The following is a 19950-nucleotide window of genomic DNA, read 5'->3' as shown; positions in this document are numbered from 1 at the left end:
AGAACGGGTAGATGTGAATCGGTTATTTACTCTTTCGGATAGTTAGAAAGACTAGGGGGCACTCCATGAAGTTAGCATGGGGCACATTTAAAACTAATCGGAGAAAGTTTTTTTTTACTCAACGCACATTTAAACTCTGGAATTTGTTGCCAGAGGATGTGGTTAGTGCAGTTAGTTTTAGCTGTGTTTAAAAAAGGATTGGATAAGTTCTTGGAGAAGTCCATTACCTGCTATTAAGTTCACTTAGAGAATAGCCACTGCCAATAGCAATGGTAACATGGAATAGACTTAGTTTTTGGGGGGTACTTGCCAGGTTCTTATGGCCTGGATTTGGCCACTGTTGGAAATAGGATGCTGGGCTTGATGGACCCTTGGTCTGACCCAGTGTGGCATTTTTCTTATGTTCTTAAAGCCAGAGGAGATCAATCCAGAGTGTGGTCCAACATAGCAAGGATCAAAACCAGAGGTCAATCCTGAGCGTGGTCCAACGTAGCAAGGGTCAAGCCAGAGGTCATCCTGAGCATGATCCAACATAGCAAGGGTCAAAGCCAAAAGAGTCAGTCCAGCGAGACAAGGAGGAACAAGGTACGGGTCAGGAACAGGAACCATGGGCAACGAGCACATGAACAAACATGGAGACCTATTGCCAAAGCAAAGAACTAGTGGCAGGCCCTGCCTTATATACCAGGGCCCAATGTCTTCATCATTCGGGGCCGCAGGCTAGTTTCCTGCCACGGTCCCTTTAAAGGTATGAGAAACGTGCGAGCCTAAGCCAAGGCTCACAGGAGGCCAGACAACGGCGTCTCCCTGCGGGCCATGCAGTGACTTGAGAAGAGGGGTTATAAGGGTGTAACAACTTTGCAAAAGATAAGCCGCACAGCTCAATTTTGGATAGACTGTAGTGGAGAGAGATCATTCACCTAAAGACCTGTATGTAACAGGTTGCATGCAGCAGTCTAAGCAGGAGGCGATGAGAAAGAGGGTAAGTGTTCTGGTAGTGTGTTCAGAAAAGACAGATTTTGGTGATGTTATAGAGAAAGAAACATTTTAGAAGTGTTTTCGATATGTGTAGAGAAGGGAGAGAAATTCTTGAAGATAACCAAGGTTACTGGTTGAGGATTCTGGGAGGATGACAATGTTATCCAAACATAGAAAGGGTGGAAGAGGAGACGTGAGCTTGGGGGAGGGGTGGAGATCAGGAGTTCTGAGTTTTAAGATGGGATATCCAAAGCTGCAAAAGTCAGACAATGTCAGACCTTTTATGCATGCAGCACTGGTCTGCATCATTCTGAACCACTGTCATACAGCTTACCAGGACCGCTGTCAGCTTTGATGGCCCCTTTCTTCATCACTGTAATATGTAACAAGCAGAGTAAGGAGTAAGAAGGATATAGCTTCAGTACTATTTTCTTTAACATATGTATCTATTGTCTCCCGGCACTACTGAAGAGATCCTTAGCACTAACACTCAAAACTAAGTAACTCAAAAACTGAATGCGTGTTTGATGCTGACAATTTAGTCATTTAAGCCCCTACCACAGGTAATTTGCAGAAGAACCTAACCTTATTACACACTTACTGCAAATCAAGGGAACCACAAGTGAACCCAGAAAATAAATTACAATGCTCTAGACCTGCACCTCCGGGTGCTGCATGATTGGGCCACAATTTGTGGTTCCCAAGGTTCCATGACAGTCATGAAAATTTGGTTGCCTAGGCACAGATAGGCATTTGTTATTTTTCAACCTTGGAATAATTGTTTGTTTTTATACATCAAAGGGGTGTCCAGATTCCTGGCTTAATGTCATAATAGCATCCCTCACCCCCTACCCTGAGTTGAATCTGGTTGGTGAGACAAAGCACTGAAGGGACTCAGTAAGCCAGTGGTAATAATATCATGTTCCAGAAGAGAGGCAGCAACAGGTTGCATTGGCATCAGCAGCAAGGGTCTTCTTGATTGGGAGAGACACTGAATAAAGCAAGGTCTCAGCTCTAGTCAGTTGTTTAATGGAGGTGTGGTGGCAGAATGAAAACCCTAGGTGGTGGGCTGCAGAAACTTGGAAAGTTGGTGGCAGTAATGGGTAGCACCAAGTCAAAGTTTGCAGTGAGGGCTGTGCTGGAGGGGAGAACAGAAGTTATCACTTAAAATCGCACATCCCCAGCACATCCCATCCCACATAAAGAATCTAATTTACTAAAGCATCCCAGTCTCTTTTTCACATTCTTTCTCTTGCTGAGAAATTTGATATTTATGGGCAGATGTGAGAAAATATACAAAACTAAACAGATAAGACCATAAGATGTTCCATGCTGGGTCAGACTAAAGTACATAAAACACTCAAACAAATTCCATGTGTATTGGTATTCTCTCTCACCTGCTGTGTTAATTGCTATTAAAACTCGAAGGAATAATTTGTAAAAAACGAGAGTTGGTACCAAAGTAAAAAGACCTTATAGTTAATACATAACAGTTATCACTAAGAGGGGATCTCAAAAGAGGGTAATGACAAGATCTCAGGATGGATGATTAGAGGAGGATAGAGAGACACACGAATTAAGAGGATGGGGGAATCAGGAAGGAGAGGGAACAAGGGATCTGGGAAAAGAATCTGAAGTCAGGAGAGAAAAAAATGATCCATCCACACCACTCTCCCAGACATCAATCCTCTTGATAAAGGATTAAATTATAATGACTTTAAAAATGCATAATCAAACTGTAAAATATGTCTTTATTAGGCAGATTTAAGTTTGCTTGTTATATTTTGTTTGAGACACTAGATGGTGCCCATCTGCCACAAAATATATTACAGTTAATCTAAATTAGGACAATTCACCTCTACAAAAGTTTTATTTCATATCTAATGAGCTGAATAATATAGTTAAACAATAATACTTACATATTTACACATTGAAATGCAGAAGTTCTCTCTTCTGTTTTTTCTGTCTCCAATGATACAATTTTTAACAGTGCTTTTTATACTCTTCTGATGCCTTAGTGGTGCAATTGAACATCCGCTAATTGGATTCAGTATGTTCATATCCCCATAAAGGTTTCTGCTACAATGTCTCATATGATTAGCTATAACATATATTTGCCAATGGCTATTTTATAGAAATTAGCAACAAATGCCATCCTGGATTTGTCAATAGGCACCCATTATACCTGTGTCTAGGCAGGGGTGAGCAAACATTTTGAGCTAAGGCCCCGCCTTCCATCCATACAATTTGTTGGCCTATTCACCCACTAAAGCTGGGTTACATCATGTATACATATATATACACACACATACATCGTGTATACAATATTATACACACACATACACACAATCGAAGTCTCTCACCAAACAATCAGCTGTTAAATCATTTGCCAAATAGCAAATTATACTGCCAGCCAGAAGCTCAAAATTCCAATATTGATTCTCTTCTTGTTGCTGAAAAAAGCCATCAGATACACACAAATACAAAGAGGAAGATACCCCACCACATCCAGCAACAGCAGCAAACTCTTTCCACTGCCAGACATTTTAAACTAACAAAACCCCGCAAAATAAAACACTAAAAATCTATACAGCAAAACCTATGGTAACATAACAGTAGTAACAGCAATAATTCAAACAAGAACCATACCTGTGAAAAAGCAGCACTGCAATTATTACACTGGGTCCCAGAATACCAATACACCAACTACTGGAGAAACGAAACAAATCTGATTTCTATAGATCCCTATAGACACTACACTACAGGCTAGCAGAATCTCTCACCTTGGTCACACACACAGAGCAGAGACAGACTCTCACCAAAATACAGAATAAAGGATCACAAATTAAGACCAGCAATATGAAGACAAAAGCTGAAATGGAAACCCCAAGAAGCAAGACTGTGTGTTACAATGGACAAGACTGTGTGTTACAATGGAAAAAACAGAACCACCATTCCTCATAAAACAAATAAAATCAAGAAACATAAAGCATCAGTTATAATAGTTAAACATACTAATAAAAGAATATTTTAAAACTACTGACAAATAGAATAAACTTTTATTAATTAAAGTCATACTCCCTCCCCCCCATCCCTCCCTCCAAGTGTGGCATCCCTACTGGATCTGGCCACTAGCTCCCACTATCCCTGCCTTTATAAACACATTTTACAGGGCCGATACAGTAGAAATTGCGGGAGAGCGGGCAAGCACCCTCTCTCCTGTGCGCGCGATACAGTAAATAAATTTATTTAAATTAGGCCCAGCGGTAAAAAGAGGCACTAAGGACACTAGCGCGTCCTTAGCGCCTCTTTTCAGACAGGAGCGGCGGCTGTCAGCGGGTTTCACAGCCGATGCTCAATTTTTGCCGGCATCGGTTCTTGAGCTCGCTGACAGCAACGGGTTCGGAAACCGGACGCCAGCAAAATTGAGCATCCGGTTTTCAACCCGCGAGCCTATTTCAAATTTTTTTTTTTTTTACTTTTTTAAACTTTCGGGACCTCCGACTTAATATCGCCATGATATTAAGTCGGAGGGTGCACAGAAAAGCAGTTTTTACTGCTTATCTGAGCACTTTCCTGGTGCCTAGAGAAATTAGCGCCTACCTTTGGGTAGGCGCTAATTTCTGAGTGTAAAATGTGCTGTTTGCACATTTTAATTACTGAATCGCGCAGCAATACCTAATAGGGCCATCAACATGCACTTGCATGTTGCGGGCGCTATTAGGTTCGGGGGGTTGGATGCGCATTTTGGACGCGCTATTACCCCTTACTGAATAAGGGGAAAGCTAGCGCGTCAAAAACACGCGTCCAAATGCCGGCTAACAGTGCGCTCCGTCGGAGCGCTCTGTACTGTATTGGCCCTGTTAGAAAGGGAGCCATCCATACCTTTTAGTCTCTCCCACCTGGAGATTCTGATTGGATGACTCAGTGTTATTTAGCCCATCCATTTTAAGACTCAGGGGTTCAGTTAGAAAGAGCAGCTGCAGATACAACATGTATTTTTTCTACACTCTGGTAGGGCCCTCCCAGCTTTGCCCAAAGGAGTTTCTTTTAGAAGAGACATTTCACTGTGCACTCCCTGCCAGAAGATCCTTCTTATCTTTTGGGGCAAGGGGCTCTCTACAAGGGAACCAAAGACCTGCAAGCCTACTCTACCCACTAGGTAGGCAAACACAGATCCTGCTGTGAGATGCAGTGAAAGCAGAGAAGCTATCCAGGTTTAGACTTAAAGCATTTTTTGGAACTAGAGTATGGGGAGGTTTTCTGAAGCCTTCTTCCCCACTGGGATTTCAGTGCTGTGAATAGCCTGGTCCTCAGATTTTTCCACCAGAGAAATCACTTGCAAGTAACAGCTAAGGAAAATGAACAACAATCAAAGGAAGGAAGAGCAAGAGAAGGAGCTTCCATACGGATTTTCCTCCAAGAAATCAGGACAGGCTGGGTGCCCATGGGCAAGAAGATGTCTAAACGTAGGATTTTTTGCAAGCCAAAGGGGACCCCTCCAGTAGGATTCCCACAGCACAGCCGCTGGGAGAGTATGCGCATTTAAGTCACCATGGGCTCCACCCAGAGGTCTGTAAAAAGGACACCTACCAAGCATAACAGAAACCCTGTAACTTCAGTCAAATGTACACTCAGCATTTTGGACAATGGACTTATTTAACTTTAAAATTAGTAAACTTTATTTTAAACACCCAGTCCTGGTCCTAAGTTATTAAAGCCTCTCAGCTCAAGGAAGCACTAAAAGTACAAACACACACTGGCAAATTTTTTTTTATTATCCAAGACATAAGTGAGAGCTTTCCCCCCATAAAAAGAACTCCACCCCACCTCCAAGATTAAGATTCAGCGTAGGAGTGAGTAGTTAGCCGGAGCAGCCCTAGAAGATATAACTAAGATGGTATGCCCATGGGACTTAAAACACCCCACTAAGGGTTACACAAGCACACAATAAAACAATTCAAAACAGCACACATATGAAACACCCAATAATTAAAACTACAATGGATATAAAAAAAAAAAAAAAAGCCCCTGCTGTCCATACCTGGGAACTATTGATTTCCAGTCACCCTGAGATTGTTGAGGATTAGGGGACTTGGGGGGGGGGGGGGGGGGGGAACGACAAACTTTACACACACACACACACACACTCACATGTTCATTCCCTCTCACACATACACACCCACACACTCATTTATAGGCACTAAGACCCTCTCTCCCCCACACATACACATAACACAAAAATTCTTACTCCCCGAGATTCCCTCATATGCACACAGGCTCTCGCTCACACAGACCCCCAGGCAGGCACCAATTCATTCTTTCACACACACACACACACACACACACAGCCAAATCCCCATGAAGGCACCCATTCATAATGTCACACATGCACACCCTCAGGGAGGCACCCATTCGTAATCAAATGCACACGCACACACACAGCCAGGCACCCATTCATAATTACACACACAGGCAGGCACCCATTCTCTCACACATACACCTGCAGACCGACCCCCGGGCAGGCACCCATTCCCTCTCACACACACACACACACACACCTACAGAGCCCCAGGCAGGCAGGCACCCATTCTCTCTCACCCACACACCTACAGATAGACCCCCAGACAGGCACCCATTCTCTCTCTCCCACACACATAGACAGACCCCCAGGCAGGCACCTATTCTCTCTCTCTTACACACACACACACGACAGACCCCCAGGCAGGCACCCATTCTCTTTTTCACTCACACACAGACCCCCATTCTCTCTCTCACTCACACACACAGACCCCCGAGGCAGGCACCCATTCTCTCTCTCTCTCTCTCACACACACACACACACACACACACACACACACACACACACACAGAGACAGACCCCCAAGGCAGGCACCCATTCTCTCTCTCACACACACATACACACAGACCCAGAGGCAGGCACCCATTCTCTCTCTCACACACCTACAGAACCCCGGGCGGGCATCCATTCTCTCTCACACACACACACACCTACAGACAGACTCCCAGGCAGGCACCCATTCTCTCTCTCTCACTCACACACACACCCACCCCCCAGGCAGGCATCCATTCTCTCTCTCTCACACACACACAAACCCCCAGGCAGGCACCCATTCTCTCTCTCACACACATGCAGACAGACCCCCATTCTCTCTCTCACACTCACACCCCCAGGCAGGCACCCATTCTCTCTCTCTCTCTCACTCACACACACACACACACACACACACACACACACACACACACACACCCCAGGCAGGCACCCATTCTCTCTCACACACACATCCCCCCCAGGCGGGCACCCATTCTCTCACACACACCCCCCCAGGTGGGCACCCATTCTCTCACACACACCCCCCCAGGCGGGCACCCATTCTCTCACACACACACACACACCCCCCAGGCGGGCAACTATTCTCTCACACATACACACCTACAGAGCGAGCCCCAGGCAGGCACCCATTCTCTCACACACCTACAGACAGAGCACTAGGCAGGCAGGCACCCATTCTCTCACACACCTACAGACAGAGCACTAGGCAGGCAGACACCCATTCTCTCACACACCTACAGAGCACAAAAGTCCTTTGAGTTAACAAAATCCTCAGTCCTGAAGATGTCCATCTATATATTTTTTCTGAAACCAGCTGTCTGCATATTCTGATGAAATCAGCTTATTGCCTGTTGTCCAGATACTTGAGTTAATCTTCAGCCTCTTTTGTTTTATCCAGACCTTTTTAATATCAAATTCATTAAAACAAGAAATCAAAAATTATTCTCCCACTCTGCACACACTTCCTTCAGTCCCCTCACTTGCATTCCACACCTCCTCCAGTCCTCTCATTCACTGTCTCGCCAAACACACCCCTCAGCACAGATTCCCTCACTTACTCTTACCTCACTCTTTTCCAATCGACCACTCACTCATGCGCCCTCTCCCCAACCCTCATAACCCCCTCACTTCTACCCACACCCCTCACTCACTCCCTCGCCCTGCAACCCCCTCAGATCCCCTCACTTACTCTTCTTCCACCTGCATCATTCACTCATTCTTGCCATCCCAAACCTCACTCTACCTGTTCCTACAATCCCTCAGATCCCCTCATTTTTGTTTCACTGCCTCTTCATACACTCTTCCTGTAATAGGGGTCAAAATTTTTTTTTTTTTACCTGGTGATGGGAGCTCAGATGCCCTCTGAAGACCCAGCGATGCCCATTATAACGCCTTGGAAGGTCCTAGGGTGTCCCTAATGGTAGTGCCCATTGGAGTGGCTGGAAAGGGAGGCAGTAATAGCCCAAGCCAGTAGCCCAGTTTGGCTGAGGGCTGGTTGGGGTAAATGAAGGCACTAAAGTGGAAGCTGCACATGGCTAGGGAGAAAAAGGATGCAACAGCCCTAAAATTAAAGTGTCAGTCAGTCAAGGTAGTCCTCTGGAGAAGCAACTGAGAGAGAGGTAGAGCTGGTTTGTGACTGCCTCCCACCAGGAGAAATGAGTCAGCGAAAGAAGGGCTGAAAAACAGTGGGAGTTTCAGCACTCAGCCCCTTGCTGCTTCAGAGTCCAGGCTGAAGAAGAGAGAAATGAGAGCATAAATGCCGGCTTCTGCTGCCACTGCTGTATCAAGAGGATTTAGGGGGGCGGTGGGGAAGAGAGGCTCCATTGAGCTGGGGGAATCCTGGGGAAGCTCCCGATGCTACGTCTGAAGTTGTTCTGGGCCCAGTGGTGACACAATTAGCAGAACTGTGAACCCTGGCTGCAGCGTTGTCATGACCAGCTCACAAGAGACCAAGGGACATTTAAAAACAAAGAAATAAATGTTTGAGGCCAAGCTTGAGATAGGGTGGGGAAGCCAAAGGGGGAGAGAAAGACAAGACAAGACAGAGAGAAAGAAGGACATAAGAACATAAGAAATTGCCATGCTAGGTCAGACCAAGGGTCCATCAAGCCCAGCATCCTGTTTCCAACAGAGGCCAAAACAAGGCCACAAGAACCTGGCAATTACCCAAACACCAAGAAGAACCCATGCTACTGATGCAATTAATAGCAGTGCTATTCCCTAGGTATAATTGATTAATAGCAGTTAATGGACTTCTCCTCCAAGAACTTATCCAAACCTTTTTTGAACCCAGCTACACTAACTGCACTAACCACCTCCTCTGGCAACAAATTCCAGAGCTTTATTGTGTGTTGAGTGAAAAAGAATTTTCTCCGATTAGTCTTAAATGTGTTACTTGCTAACTTCATGGAATGCCCCCAAGTCCTTCTATTATTCGAAAGTGTAAATAACCGAGTCACATCTACTCGTTCAAGACCTCTCATGATCTTAAAGACCTCTATCATATCCCCCCTCAGCCATCTCTTCTCCAAGCTGAACAGCCCTAACCTCTTCAGCCTTTCCTCATAGGGGAGCTGTTCCATCTCCTTTATCCTTTTGGTTGCCCTTCTCTGTACCTTCTCCATTGTAACTATATCTTTTTTGAGATGCGGCGACCAGAATTGTACACAGTATTCAAGGTGCGGTCTCACCATGGAGCGATACAGAGGCATTATGACATTTTCCGTTCTATTAACCATTCCCTTCCTAATAATTCCTAACATTCTGTTTGCTTTTTTGACTGCTGCAGCACACTGAGCCGACGATTTTAAGTATTATCCACTATGATGCCTAGATCTTTTTCCTGGTTTGTAGCTCCTAATATGGAACCTAACATTGTGTAACTACAGCAAGGGTTATTTTTCCCTATATGCAACACCTTGCACTTGTCCACATTAAATTTCATCTGCCATTTGGATGCCCAATCTTCCAGTCTTGCAAGGTCCTCCTGTAATGTATCACAGTCTGCTTGTGATTTAACTACTCTGAATAATTTTGTATCATCCGCAAATTTGATAACCTTACTCGTCGTATTTCTTTCCAGATCATTTATATATATATTGAAAAGCACCGGTCCAAGTACAGATCCCTGAGGCACTCCACTGTTTACCCTTTTCCACTGAGAAAATTGACCATTTAATCCTACTCTCTGTTTCCTGTCTTTTAACCAGTTTTGTAATCCACGAAAGGACATCGCCTCCTATCCCATGACTTTTTAGTTTTCGTAGAAGCCTCTCATGAGGGACTTTGTCAAACGCCTTCTGAAAATCCAAATACACTACATCTACCGGTTCACCTTTATCCACATGTTTATTAACCCCTTCAAAAAAATGAAGCAGATTTGTTAGGCAAGACTTCCCTTGGGTAAATCCATGTTGACTGTGTCCCATTAAATCATGTCTTTCTATATGCTCTACGATTTTGATCTTGAGAATAGTTTCCACTATTTTTCCCGGCACTGAAGTCAGGCTCACTGGTCCATAGTTACCCGGATCGCCCCCTGGAGCCTTTTTTAAATATTGGGGATACATTGGCCACCCTCCAATCTTCAGGTACAATGGATGATTTTAATGATAGGTTACAAATTTTAACTAATAGATCAGAAATTTCATTTTTTAGTTCCTTCAGAACCCTAGGATGCATACCATCCAGTCCAGGTGATTTGCTACTCTTTAGTTTGTCAATCTGGCCTACTACATCTTCCAGGTTCACAGTGATTTCGTTCAGTTCGTCTGAGTCATCACCCCTGAAAACCATCTCTGGAACTGGTATCTCCCCAACATCCTCATTAGTAAACAAGGAGGCAAAGAATTCATTTAGTCTTTCTGCAATGGCCTTATCTTCCCTAAGAGCCCCTTTAACCCCTCTGTCATCTAATGGTCCAACCGACTCCCTCACAGGTTTCTTGCTTTGGATATATTTTTAAAAATTTTTATTATGAGTTTTTGCCTCTATGGCCAACTTCATTTCAAATTCTCTCTTCGCCTGTCTTATCAATGTTTTACACTTACCTTGACAATGCTTGTGTTTTATCCTATTTTCTTCAGATGGATCCTTCTTCCAATTTTTGAAGGATGTTTTTTGGTTAAATAGCCTCTTTCACCTCACCTTTTAACCATGACGGTAATCGTTTTGCCTTCCTTCCACTTTCTTAATGCGCGGAATACATATGGACTGCGCCTCTAGGATTGTATTTTTAAACAATGTCCAAGCTTGCTGAACACTTTTAACCTTTGCAGTTGCACCTTTCAGTTTTTTTCTAACTATTTTCCTCATTTTATCAAAGTTTCCCATTGTTCTGTTTCAGAAATGCTAACAACCCTGGCATCCCACAGAAATTCCACAGGAACCAGCCAATTCTGTGGGAATAGCTGGATTTTGCAGTCCTTGCCGCGACCACAGAATTGTGGAAGATCAGAGGCTCTGCCTATAGGGAATATTTAAGTAGTCACTGATTAGGATATAGAAACCTTTGGGGGAGGGGGGAGGGTAGAAGGGGAGAAAATTGCCTACATATAATACTTTTCAACACACCCTAATGGCTATTCTTCAGGTTGCATGGACCATTGTTTTATATTATAGAAATTGCACCCTATTTGCATTCCATGTCATTCAGTTAAACAAATTCCCTGAAGATACTGGGATCCTCGTCCACCTCAGTCATTTAAAGGGGTGACAGACATGGTTTAGACAGAATTCCCTTTCACAGAGGTTTACAAATGGAATATATAGATGGTCTTCCAAACAAGAGTGGTAAGGTATATCAGAATCAGGCACACAAGTTTTCTCTGTGGCAGCCCTATTATTGCACTGGTACAAGATCTGATCCCTTTGACATAAAGAGGAATAAGAATTCCTCTAACACCACATATAATATCTACTACTCTTGGAAAACAATAGCATTCAATTGCCAGCTAAACAGGTGAAAGCAGTAGCTTCTTTGGATAAACAGTAGTATTACACTCCTTATCCATACCATCTTTTTCAGTGTTGCATATGCAAAATGTTATTTGTATTCTAAATTACTGGTATCAATTAGCATTCTAATTTAACTGATTCTCTAATTGTCCTATGTCCCCAAAAACTAAATAGGATATAAATTATTAAGAAAAAACATACAAGAGAAAAGCAAAAGCAATATATAAAATCCTGGGTAAATACTTACCATTAATCAAGCCACTTCCAATTTTTCCAGGCAACATCTTTGTTTAATAAAGATTATATATTCAAACTTAAAATACACTATAAGGGCACTATAAGGGCTATAATGAAACATTAACATGAAAACTTACCTTTCAAATTTTGTTTCAACATCAAAATCTTCTACATTTAAAACAAGATCCACACTGTTTTCAGCACTAATACTTGATCTTGTGGTGGTATAGACACTCAACTGAAACAAAAGAAAGCATATGGTACTTTAGATCATTATTTCATAGCAGTAGAGAAATTACTTTACTATCCTATAACGGCCTTTTAACCCTTATAAAGATGTGCTGTATGACACTACTCTAGATTCCAGAAGTGTAGTTTCAACATACATATTTTATATTATAATCAACAACGGCTGAAAGCTATTGTACTCTAGAACTACCACGTTTCCTTAAAATAAATCCAGATCTAAGAATGGAATATTAAATGTGCTCGAGGTGAGTTGCAATTCAGATTCCTGCATCAGAATGGGCTTACAATCTAAACTGATATCATAACTCACAGTACAAGCAAACAAATACAACATTCCTCAAACTAGGTTGCAAAGGTTTGAAACTCAGTGAGTAACAAGTTGAATCTAAGCAACTGCAACGCCGCAGCATGGCTGCTAATCTAGGACACACTGACATTTTAAAATACCAAGTTTTGTAAAAATGAATCTTTTAGAAGAAATGAGCTGTCTATGGTTTATAAAACTAAAACTGAACTGGAGCCCTTACCTAGAAAACTAGAAGAGATTCATGTCAGTAGCCATTGTAAGAGCAGTATCCCTAGGAAGTGCAATATTCTCTCAGAGTGGCGTCTCTGAGTGCCAAAGTCATGCCTCAGCAGGAGCTCACAGTAGTTTTTTTTTGTCCCACCAGAACAGTGGTGGGACAAAAGGGAAGAGAGAGAAGGGGTGGGACGGATCAAAGCCCAAACCTCCAGCTAGAAGGCACCCAAGCTTCTGAAGCCCCACCCCCCAATCTAAACTGTGTCCCACTGAAGGAGAGAGCACAGGAGCTGTTTTGCAGAACCTATTTTTTTCCATTTTAAAACAAAATCTGCAGATCGTGCTCAATTGAGGGAATGAGAGCTAGTCTTTCACCTCAGAAACCATTCTATCCATGTGGTCTAATCAGGCCTCAGTCCACAGCACAGGATACTTGCTGACCATTTGCTGGAGACAGAGAATACTGGCAAGCTGGTGTGACAAGCCTGATCTCTGTCTCCATATGCTGGTTGTCATGCATAACCCACTGGTCTGACCTGCTTTGACTGGATGAAGAAAAATTACTATTAAAAGGTCTTATTGACCACGGTACAGTATTAGAAAGAAAACTTGGAGTCCCCACCAGTACGTGTTCAGAAAGAGTGGAAACATTTTTAGAAAATGTAAAGCAGTAGGTAAAAATGTTTAGGAGCCCAATAATTTTTTCTTTACTGTTTTCACCTTTCTCCTTTGCTTTGCTTGTTTGAAAGGGGTGGGGGGAGTGGGGAAGGATGGCCAGACTGAGGGTCCATCAAACTCAGCATCCTGTTTCCAAAAATGGCCATTCCAGATTACAAGTACCTGGCAAATACCTAAATATTAAATAGATCCCATGCTATTAATGCCAGTAATAGCAGTGGCTATTCCCTAAGGCATTTTGATTAATAAGTTTATGGACTTCTCCGGGAACTTATTCAAATGTTTAAACCCAGCTACACTAACTGCCATAACTACATCCACCAGCAACGAATTCCGGAGCTTAACTGTGTGTTGAGTGAAAAATAATTTTTCCGATTTGTTTTAAATGTGCTACTTGATAACATCAGGAAGTGCCACCCAATCATCCTATTATCTGAAAGGGTAAATAACCAATTCACATTTACCCGTTCTAGTACACTCATTATTTAATAGACCGCTATCATATCCCCCCCTCAGCTGCTTCTTCTCCAAGCTGAACAACCCTAACCTCTTTAGCCTTTCCTCAAAGGGAAGCTGTTCCATCCCCTTTATTATTTTGGTTGCCCTTCTCTGTACCTTTCTCCAGTTTAACTATCTTTTTAAGATGTGGCAACAGACATTGCACACAGTACTCTAGGTGCAGTCTCACCATGGAGCGATTCAGAGGTATTATGACTTTCTCTGTTTTATTCACTGTTCCCTTCCTAATAATTCCTAACATTTTGCTTGCTTTGACCACTGCAGCACATTAATCCAAAAATTTCAATGTATTATCCACTATGACTCCTAGATCTTTTTCGTGTGTGTTAACTCCTAATATGGAACCTAACATGGGTTCTTTTTCCCTATATGCATCACCTTGCACTTGTATACATTATATTTCATCTGCTGCAACTTATCACAACCTGCATATGATTTAATTACTCTGAATAAATTTATATAATCTGTAAATCTGATCATCTCACTCGTCGTATCCTTTTCCAAATCAGTTATAAATATATTAAAAAGTACCAATTCAAGTACAGATCCGTGAGGCACTCCACTGTTTACATAAGAACATGCCATGCTGGGTCAGACCAAAGTTCCATCAAGCCCAGCATCCTGTTTCCAACAGAGGCCAAACAGGCCACAAGAACCTGGCAAGTACCCAAACACCAAGAAGATCTCATGCTACTGATGCCAGTAATAGCATAGGCTATTCCCTAAGTAAACTTGATTAATAGCAGTTAATGGACTTCTCCTCCAAGAACTTATCCAAACCTTTTTTAAACCCAGCTACACTAACTGCACTAACCACATCTTCTGGCAACAAATTCCAGAGCTTAATTGTGCATGGAGTGAAAAAGAATTTTCTCAGATTAGTCTTAAATGTGCTACTTGCTAACTTCATCGCGTGCCCCCTAGTCCTTCCATTATCTGAAAGTGTACATAACCGATTCACATCTACTCGTTCAAGACCTCATGATTTTAAAGACCTTTATCACATTCCCCCTCAGCCGTCTCTTCTCCAAGCTGAACAGCCCTGACCTCTTCAGCCTTTCCTCATAGTGGAGCTGTTCCATCCCCTTTACCATTCTGGTTGCCCTTTTCTGTACCTTCCCCATCGCAACTATATCTTTTTTGAGATGCAGCAACCAGAATTGTACACAGTTTTCAAAGCACGGTCTCAGCATGGAGCGATACAGAGGCATTATGACATTTTCCGTTTTATTAACCATTCTCTTCCTAATAATTCTTAACATTGTTTGCTTTTTTTAACTGCTGTCACACAGAGCCAACGATTTCAAAGTATTATCCACTATGATGCCTAGATCTTTTTCCTGGGTGGTAGCTCCTAATATGGAACTTAACATTGTATAACTACAGCAAGGTTATTTTCCCTACATGCATCACCTTGCACTTGTCCACATTAAATTTCATCTGCCATTTGGAGGCCCAATCTTCCAGTCTCGCAAGGTCCTCCTGCAATTTATCACAATCCACTTGTGATTTAACTACTCTGAATAATTGTGTATCATCTGCAAATTTGATTACCTCCTCGTCATATTCCTTTCCAGATCATTTATAAATATATTGAAAATCACCAGTCCAAGTATAGATCCCTGAGGCACTCCATTGTTTTACCTTTTTCCACTGAGAAAATTGACCATTTAATCCTACTCTGTTTCCTGTCTTTTAACCAGTTGTAATCCACAAAAGGACATCACCTCCCATCCCATGCCTTTAGTTTTCTTAGAAATCTCTCATTCGATACTTTGACAAACGCCTTCTGAAAATCCAAATACACTACATCTACTGGTTCACCTTTATTCATATGTTTATTAACCCCTTCAGAAAAATGAAAACTTGTGAGGCAAGACTTTCCTTGGGTAAAAAAATGCTGATTGTTTTCCATTAAACCATGTCTTTCTATATGCTCTGTGATTTTAATCTTTAGAATAGTTTCCACCATTTTTCCCTGGCACTGAAGTCAGGCTCACTGGTCTATAGTTTCCTGAATCACCCCTAGAGCCCTTTTTAAATATCCGGGTTACATTGGCCATCCTCCAGTCTTCATTTTAATGATAGGTTAACTAATAGATCTGAAATTTCATTTTTCAGTTCCTTCAGAACCCTAGGGATTGCATGCCATCTGATCAAGGTGATTTGCTACTCTTTACTTGGTCAATCTGGCCTACTACATCTTCGAGGTTCACAGTGATTTGGTTCAGTTCATCTGAACCATCACCCTTGAAAACCATCTCTGGAGCCGGTATCTCCCCAACATCCTCATTAGTAAACACAGAAACAAAAAACTAATTTAGTTTTTCTGCAATTGCCTTATCTTCCCTAAGAGCCCCTTTAACCCCTCGGTCAACTAACGGTCCAACCAACTCCCTCACAGGTTTCCTGCTTTGGATATATATTTTTAAATGTTTTATTATGAGTTTTTGCCTCTACAGCCAACTTCATTTCAAATTCTCACTTAACCTGTCTTATCAATGTTTTACACTTAACTTGACAATGTGTATGCTTTTTCCTATTTTTCTTCAAATGGGTCCTCCTTCCAAATTTTGAAGGATGTTGTTTTGGCTAAAATAACCTCTTTCACCTCACCTTTTAATCATGCCGGTAATCATTTTGCCTTCCTTCCACCTTTCTTAATGCCTGGAATACATCTGGATTGTGCTTCTAAGAACGTATTTTCAAACACTTTTAACCTTTGCAGCTGTACCTTTCAGTTTTTTTTCTAACTAATTTCCACATTTTATCAAAGTTTCCCTTTTCAAAATTTAGGGGCAGATTTTCAAAGGGGTACGCGTGTAAGATATGCACATAACCCCCAAAAACCTGCCCCAAGCTACCTGCCGAGCCTATCTTGCATAGGCTCAGCGGCGCACGCAAGACCCGGGATGCGCGTAAGTCCCGGGGCTTGCAAAAGGGGTAGGGCCGTGGGCGGGGCACCAGCCCAGGGGCGTGACCAAGGCCTCCGGCACAGCCACCGTGCTGGGGGATGGAGAGCCGGCAGGCGTAACTTCTTCAATAAAGGTTAGGAGGGGAATTTAGGTAGGGCTGGGGGGGGGGGGGAAGCGGAAGGAAAGTTCCCTCCGAGGCCGCTCCAATTTCGGAGCGGCCTCGGAGGGAACAGAGGCCGGCTGCTCGGCTCAGCGTGCGCAGGTTGCACAATTGTGCACCCCCCCTTGCACGCGCTGACCCTGGATTTTATAACATGTTCGCGGCAGCGCACGCATGTTATAAAATTGGTCGTAGATTTGTTCACGCTGGATTGCGCGAACAAATCTGCGCCCGCGCGTACCTTTAAAGATTTGCCCCTAAGTGTTAGAGCTCTAGATCTTTTTCCCTACATGCAGAAAGGTAAAGTCTAAAAAAACTCTACCTTTCTATTTTCCACCCTTATGTTTAAAACCGCAATTACCTCAAATGAACATGTCATTGCAAATCACAAAATGCTCTATTTTGTACCCCGTCACACTTCAGGTTAATACTCGATGTTAAAGTTCCTATTATTTTTTCTCGCTCCTAGTTTTACGCCTCCCTGTTTTATTGTAACTGTAACTTTATTATTGTTTTAGCACCGTTCAATGTTTATTGTAAACCGGCATGATGTGATACCCTCACGAATGCCGGTATAGAAAAAATTAAAATAAATAAAATAAAATAAATAGATTTACATATTGTCCCCCTTCCAGTTATTAGTTCAAATTTGATGTTATAACCACTATTGCTAAGTGACCCCACCATTTTTACCTCTCTCACCAAATCCTGATTCCACAAAGAATTAAATCTCATTTGTTCTTGAACCAATTTCTCCATGATGCAATCGTTTATCTCATCATTCACTGCTATGCAGTCTTAACTCCCATCTTACTTCTTAGACTTCTAGTATTTGCATACAGACATTTCAAAGGGTGTTTTTTGTTTATATTAACACCCTGCTTTTCGGAATCCTTTAGCTCAGGTAATTCTTTACTTTTAAGAACATGGACTACTTTTGCTTTTATTGGAAACTGTCTCAGGCCAATGCCCTGAACATGTGATTGTAAAACAGGGGTTAGCGCATCCAAAATACGTGTCCAATCACGTGTGTAGGTAATAGCGTTCATCACATGTAAATGCAGGTTGATGAAGCTATTATCTAATCCCCCCAAAGCAAAAACAAAAATGCGCACCCAAAGCACACATTTTCACTCACCAAAATTAAAGCCTGCCCCGAGCAGGTGTTAATTTTGGAGGAGCCCAAAAAGTGTACATAACAGAAAAAACTGATTTTCTGTACTTTATCCTTTATTGTGGCGATATTAAGTTGAAGGAACTAAAAAATTCAAAATATCCCCCCCAAAAAATTTTTTTAAAAAGGGTGCCAGCAGTCAGGTTAGGAAAAGGGACACAATTAATGAGCACTCATTTTCCTAACCCACTGACAGCCACCTCTCCTGGGCACCCACTGCCGAGGCAGTAGGGGCACACAATTTCCCCTAGTGCCTCCTGTTTACCGCAGCAACCCACTTGCATTTTGTATCGGGCAACCCAGAGATGTGGATCTGCAAGCATTAAGGGAACGGGCACTCGATCATGAGCGCCCATTTAATGCACGACAATACTGCATCGGCCAGTCTGTTGGGATGCCCTAACGCTCCTTCAAAAATACCTCCTTCCAAATCATGCACCGCTGAGTGTTTTGACGGCTTTCTAGTTTAAAATATGCTTTATCTACTCTTTAAAAGTTAGCGCCAACAGCCTGGTTCCACCTTCGTTAAAAGGAACCCGTCCTTTCGGAAAATGTCCTCTCTTCCCCAAAAGGTTGCCCAGTTCCATACAAAACTGAATCCCTCTTCCTTGCACCATCGTCTCATCCATGCATTGAGGCTACAGAGCTCTCTGCCTGACTCTGAGGACATGCACATGGGACCGGGAGCATCTTCTGGCCCTAAGTAAATCATTTTGATATACAACCTTTATACAAATAAAAAGAACCAAACCAGTTAACAGTATATTTTATAAAAAAAATAAACAGTAAAATAAAAACACATTCAATTATAAAATATCAGAAATAGAAAAAAAAAAGGCAACAAGACCCATAAAACAGAGAAAATGAGCTAGATGAAGGAAATATAAAGGCTGTTGAGCAAGGTCTTGAATGGACAGATACAGGGAATCCCGGTACTAGCACAGCAAGTTAACCATCACCAGTGGGCAATAATCCGCATCTTCTCCCTACCCACCTGAGGTGCTACAGAAAAACCATCATCTCACCTGCAATTTAGGCCTCCGGGCCAAATAGGGCCGCACACAGGTGTCTGCACGGGCATCGCAGGGTTTAGTGTAAACGATTCCGTACATCACCCAGCAGGTATGAACCACATACACCACAAAGACGCCGACAACCAGGCTGGTGAAAGAGCTACGACTAAGCATAACTCCCACGGGGCTTCAACTGCAAGCAGCCTGAAGCCCCTTAAGATAGGAGCTGTGTTGCCACGTATGCGACTTTCCCGCCAAATTGTTCTACTTTATAAATTTATAAGCGTTTATTTTCTTCAGCGGCTTTTTCACCGCATTGGCCCCCACAAAGAGCCACGGCTCTTTCCTTCCTTGCTCCCACATCCAGCTCCTGCCGACACCATGGAAAGGCAGAGACCGTCCGCGCATGCGTACCAAGACAGACGCTTCACAGGCTGCCGACAGGCGAGGGCTTGCCGGAATCCAACTGCCGCTTCCGGTCCCGCAGTGATTACTAATATTGCGCGTGCGCTCTGCGGTCTACCGCTTTTCCTAGCGCAGGTAGAAGGTTAGCGTAATATTTGCTGGCTGCAAAGAGAGCAATCCCGATTTGTATTTTGAAATAACTTGGGATTCAGATAAAATAACTAGAGGGTGGTAAGAAATATTTTACCATCTTTATTGCAGATCATATTTTTTTTTTTCATGATTATACCGT

The 19950-nt window shown here is 42.7% G+C and overlaps 1 protein-coding gene across 1 annotated transcript in view; it reads right to left on the bottom strand.

The window, feature by feature from the left end:
- Positions 1-19722, bottom strand: part of CLPTM1L (CLPTM1 like) — a 358381-nt gene extending 338659 nt beyond the window's left edge. Inside the window, 2 exon segments of the mRNA XM_029589936.1 lie at positions 12163-12263; positions 19266-19722. Coding sequence (XP_029445796.1) covers positions 12163-12263; positions 19266-19427 — 263 coding nt within the window. The 5' untranslated portion in view covers positions 19428-19722.
- Between the last annotated feature and the right edge of the window lie 228 nt (positions 19723-19950).

Source organism: Rhinatrema bivittatum, chromosome 2, assembly GCF_901001135.1.
Source record: "Rhinatrema bivittatum chromosome 2, aRhiBiv1.1, whole genome shotgun sequence".
Lineage (NCBI taxonomy): Eukaryota > Metazoa > Chordata > Amphibia > Gymnophiona > Rhinatrematidae > Rhinatrema > Rhinatrema bivittatum.
Note: the sequence above shows the minus strand (reverse complement) of the source record. Positions and strands in the feature narration are given on the sequence as shown.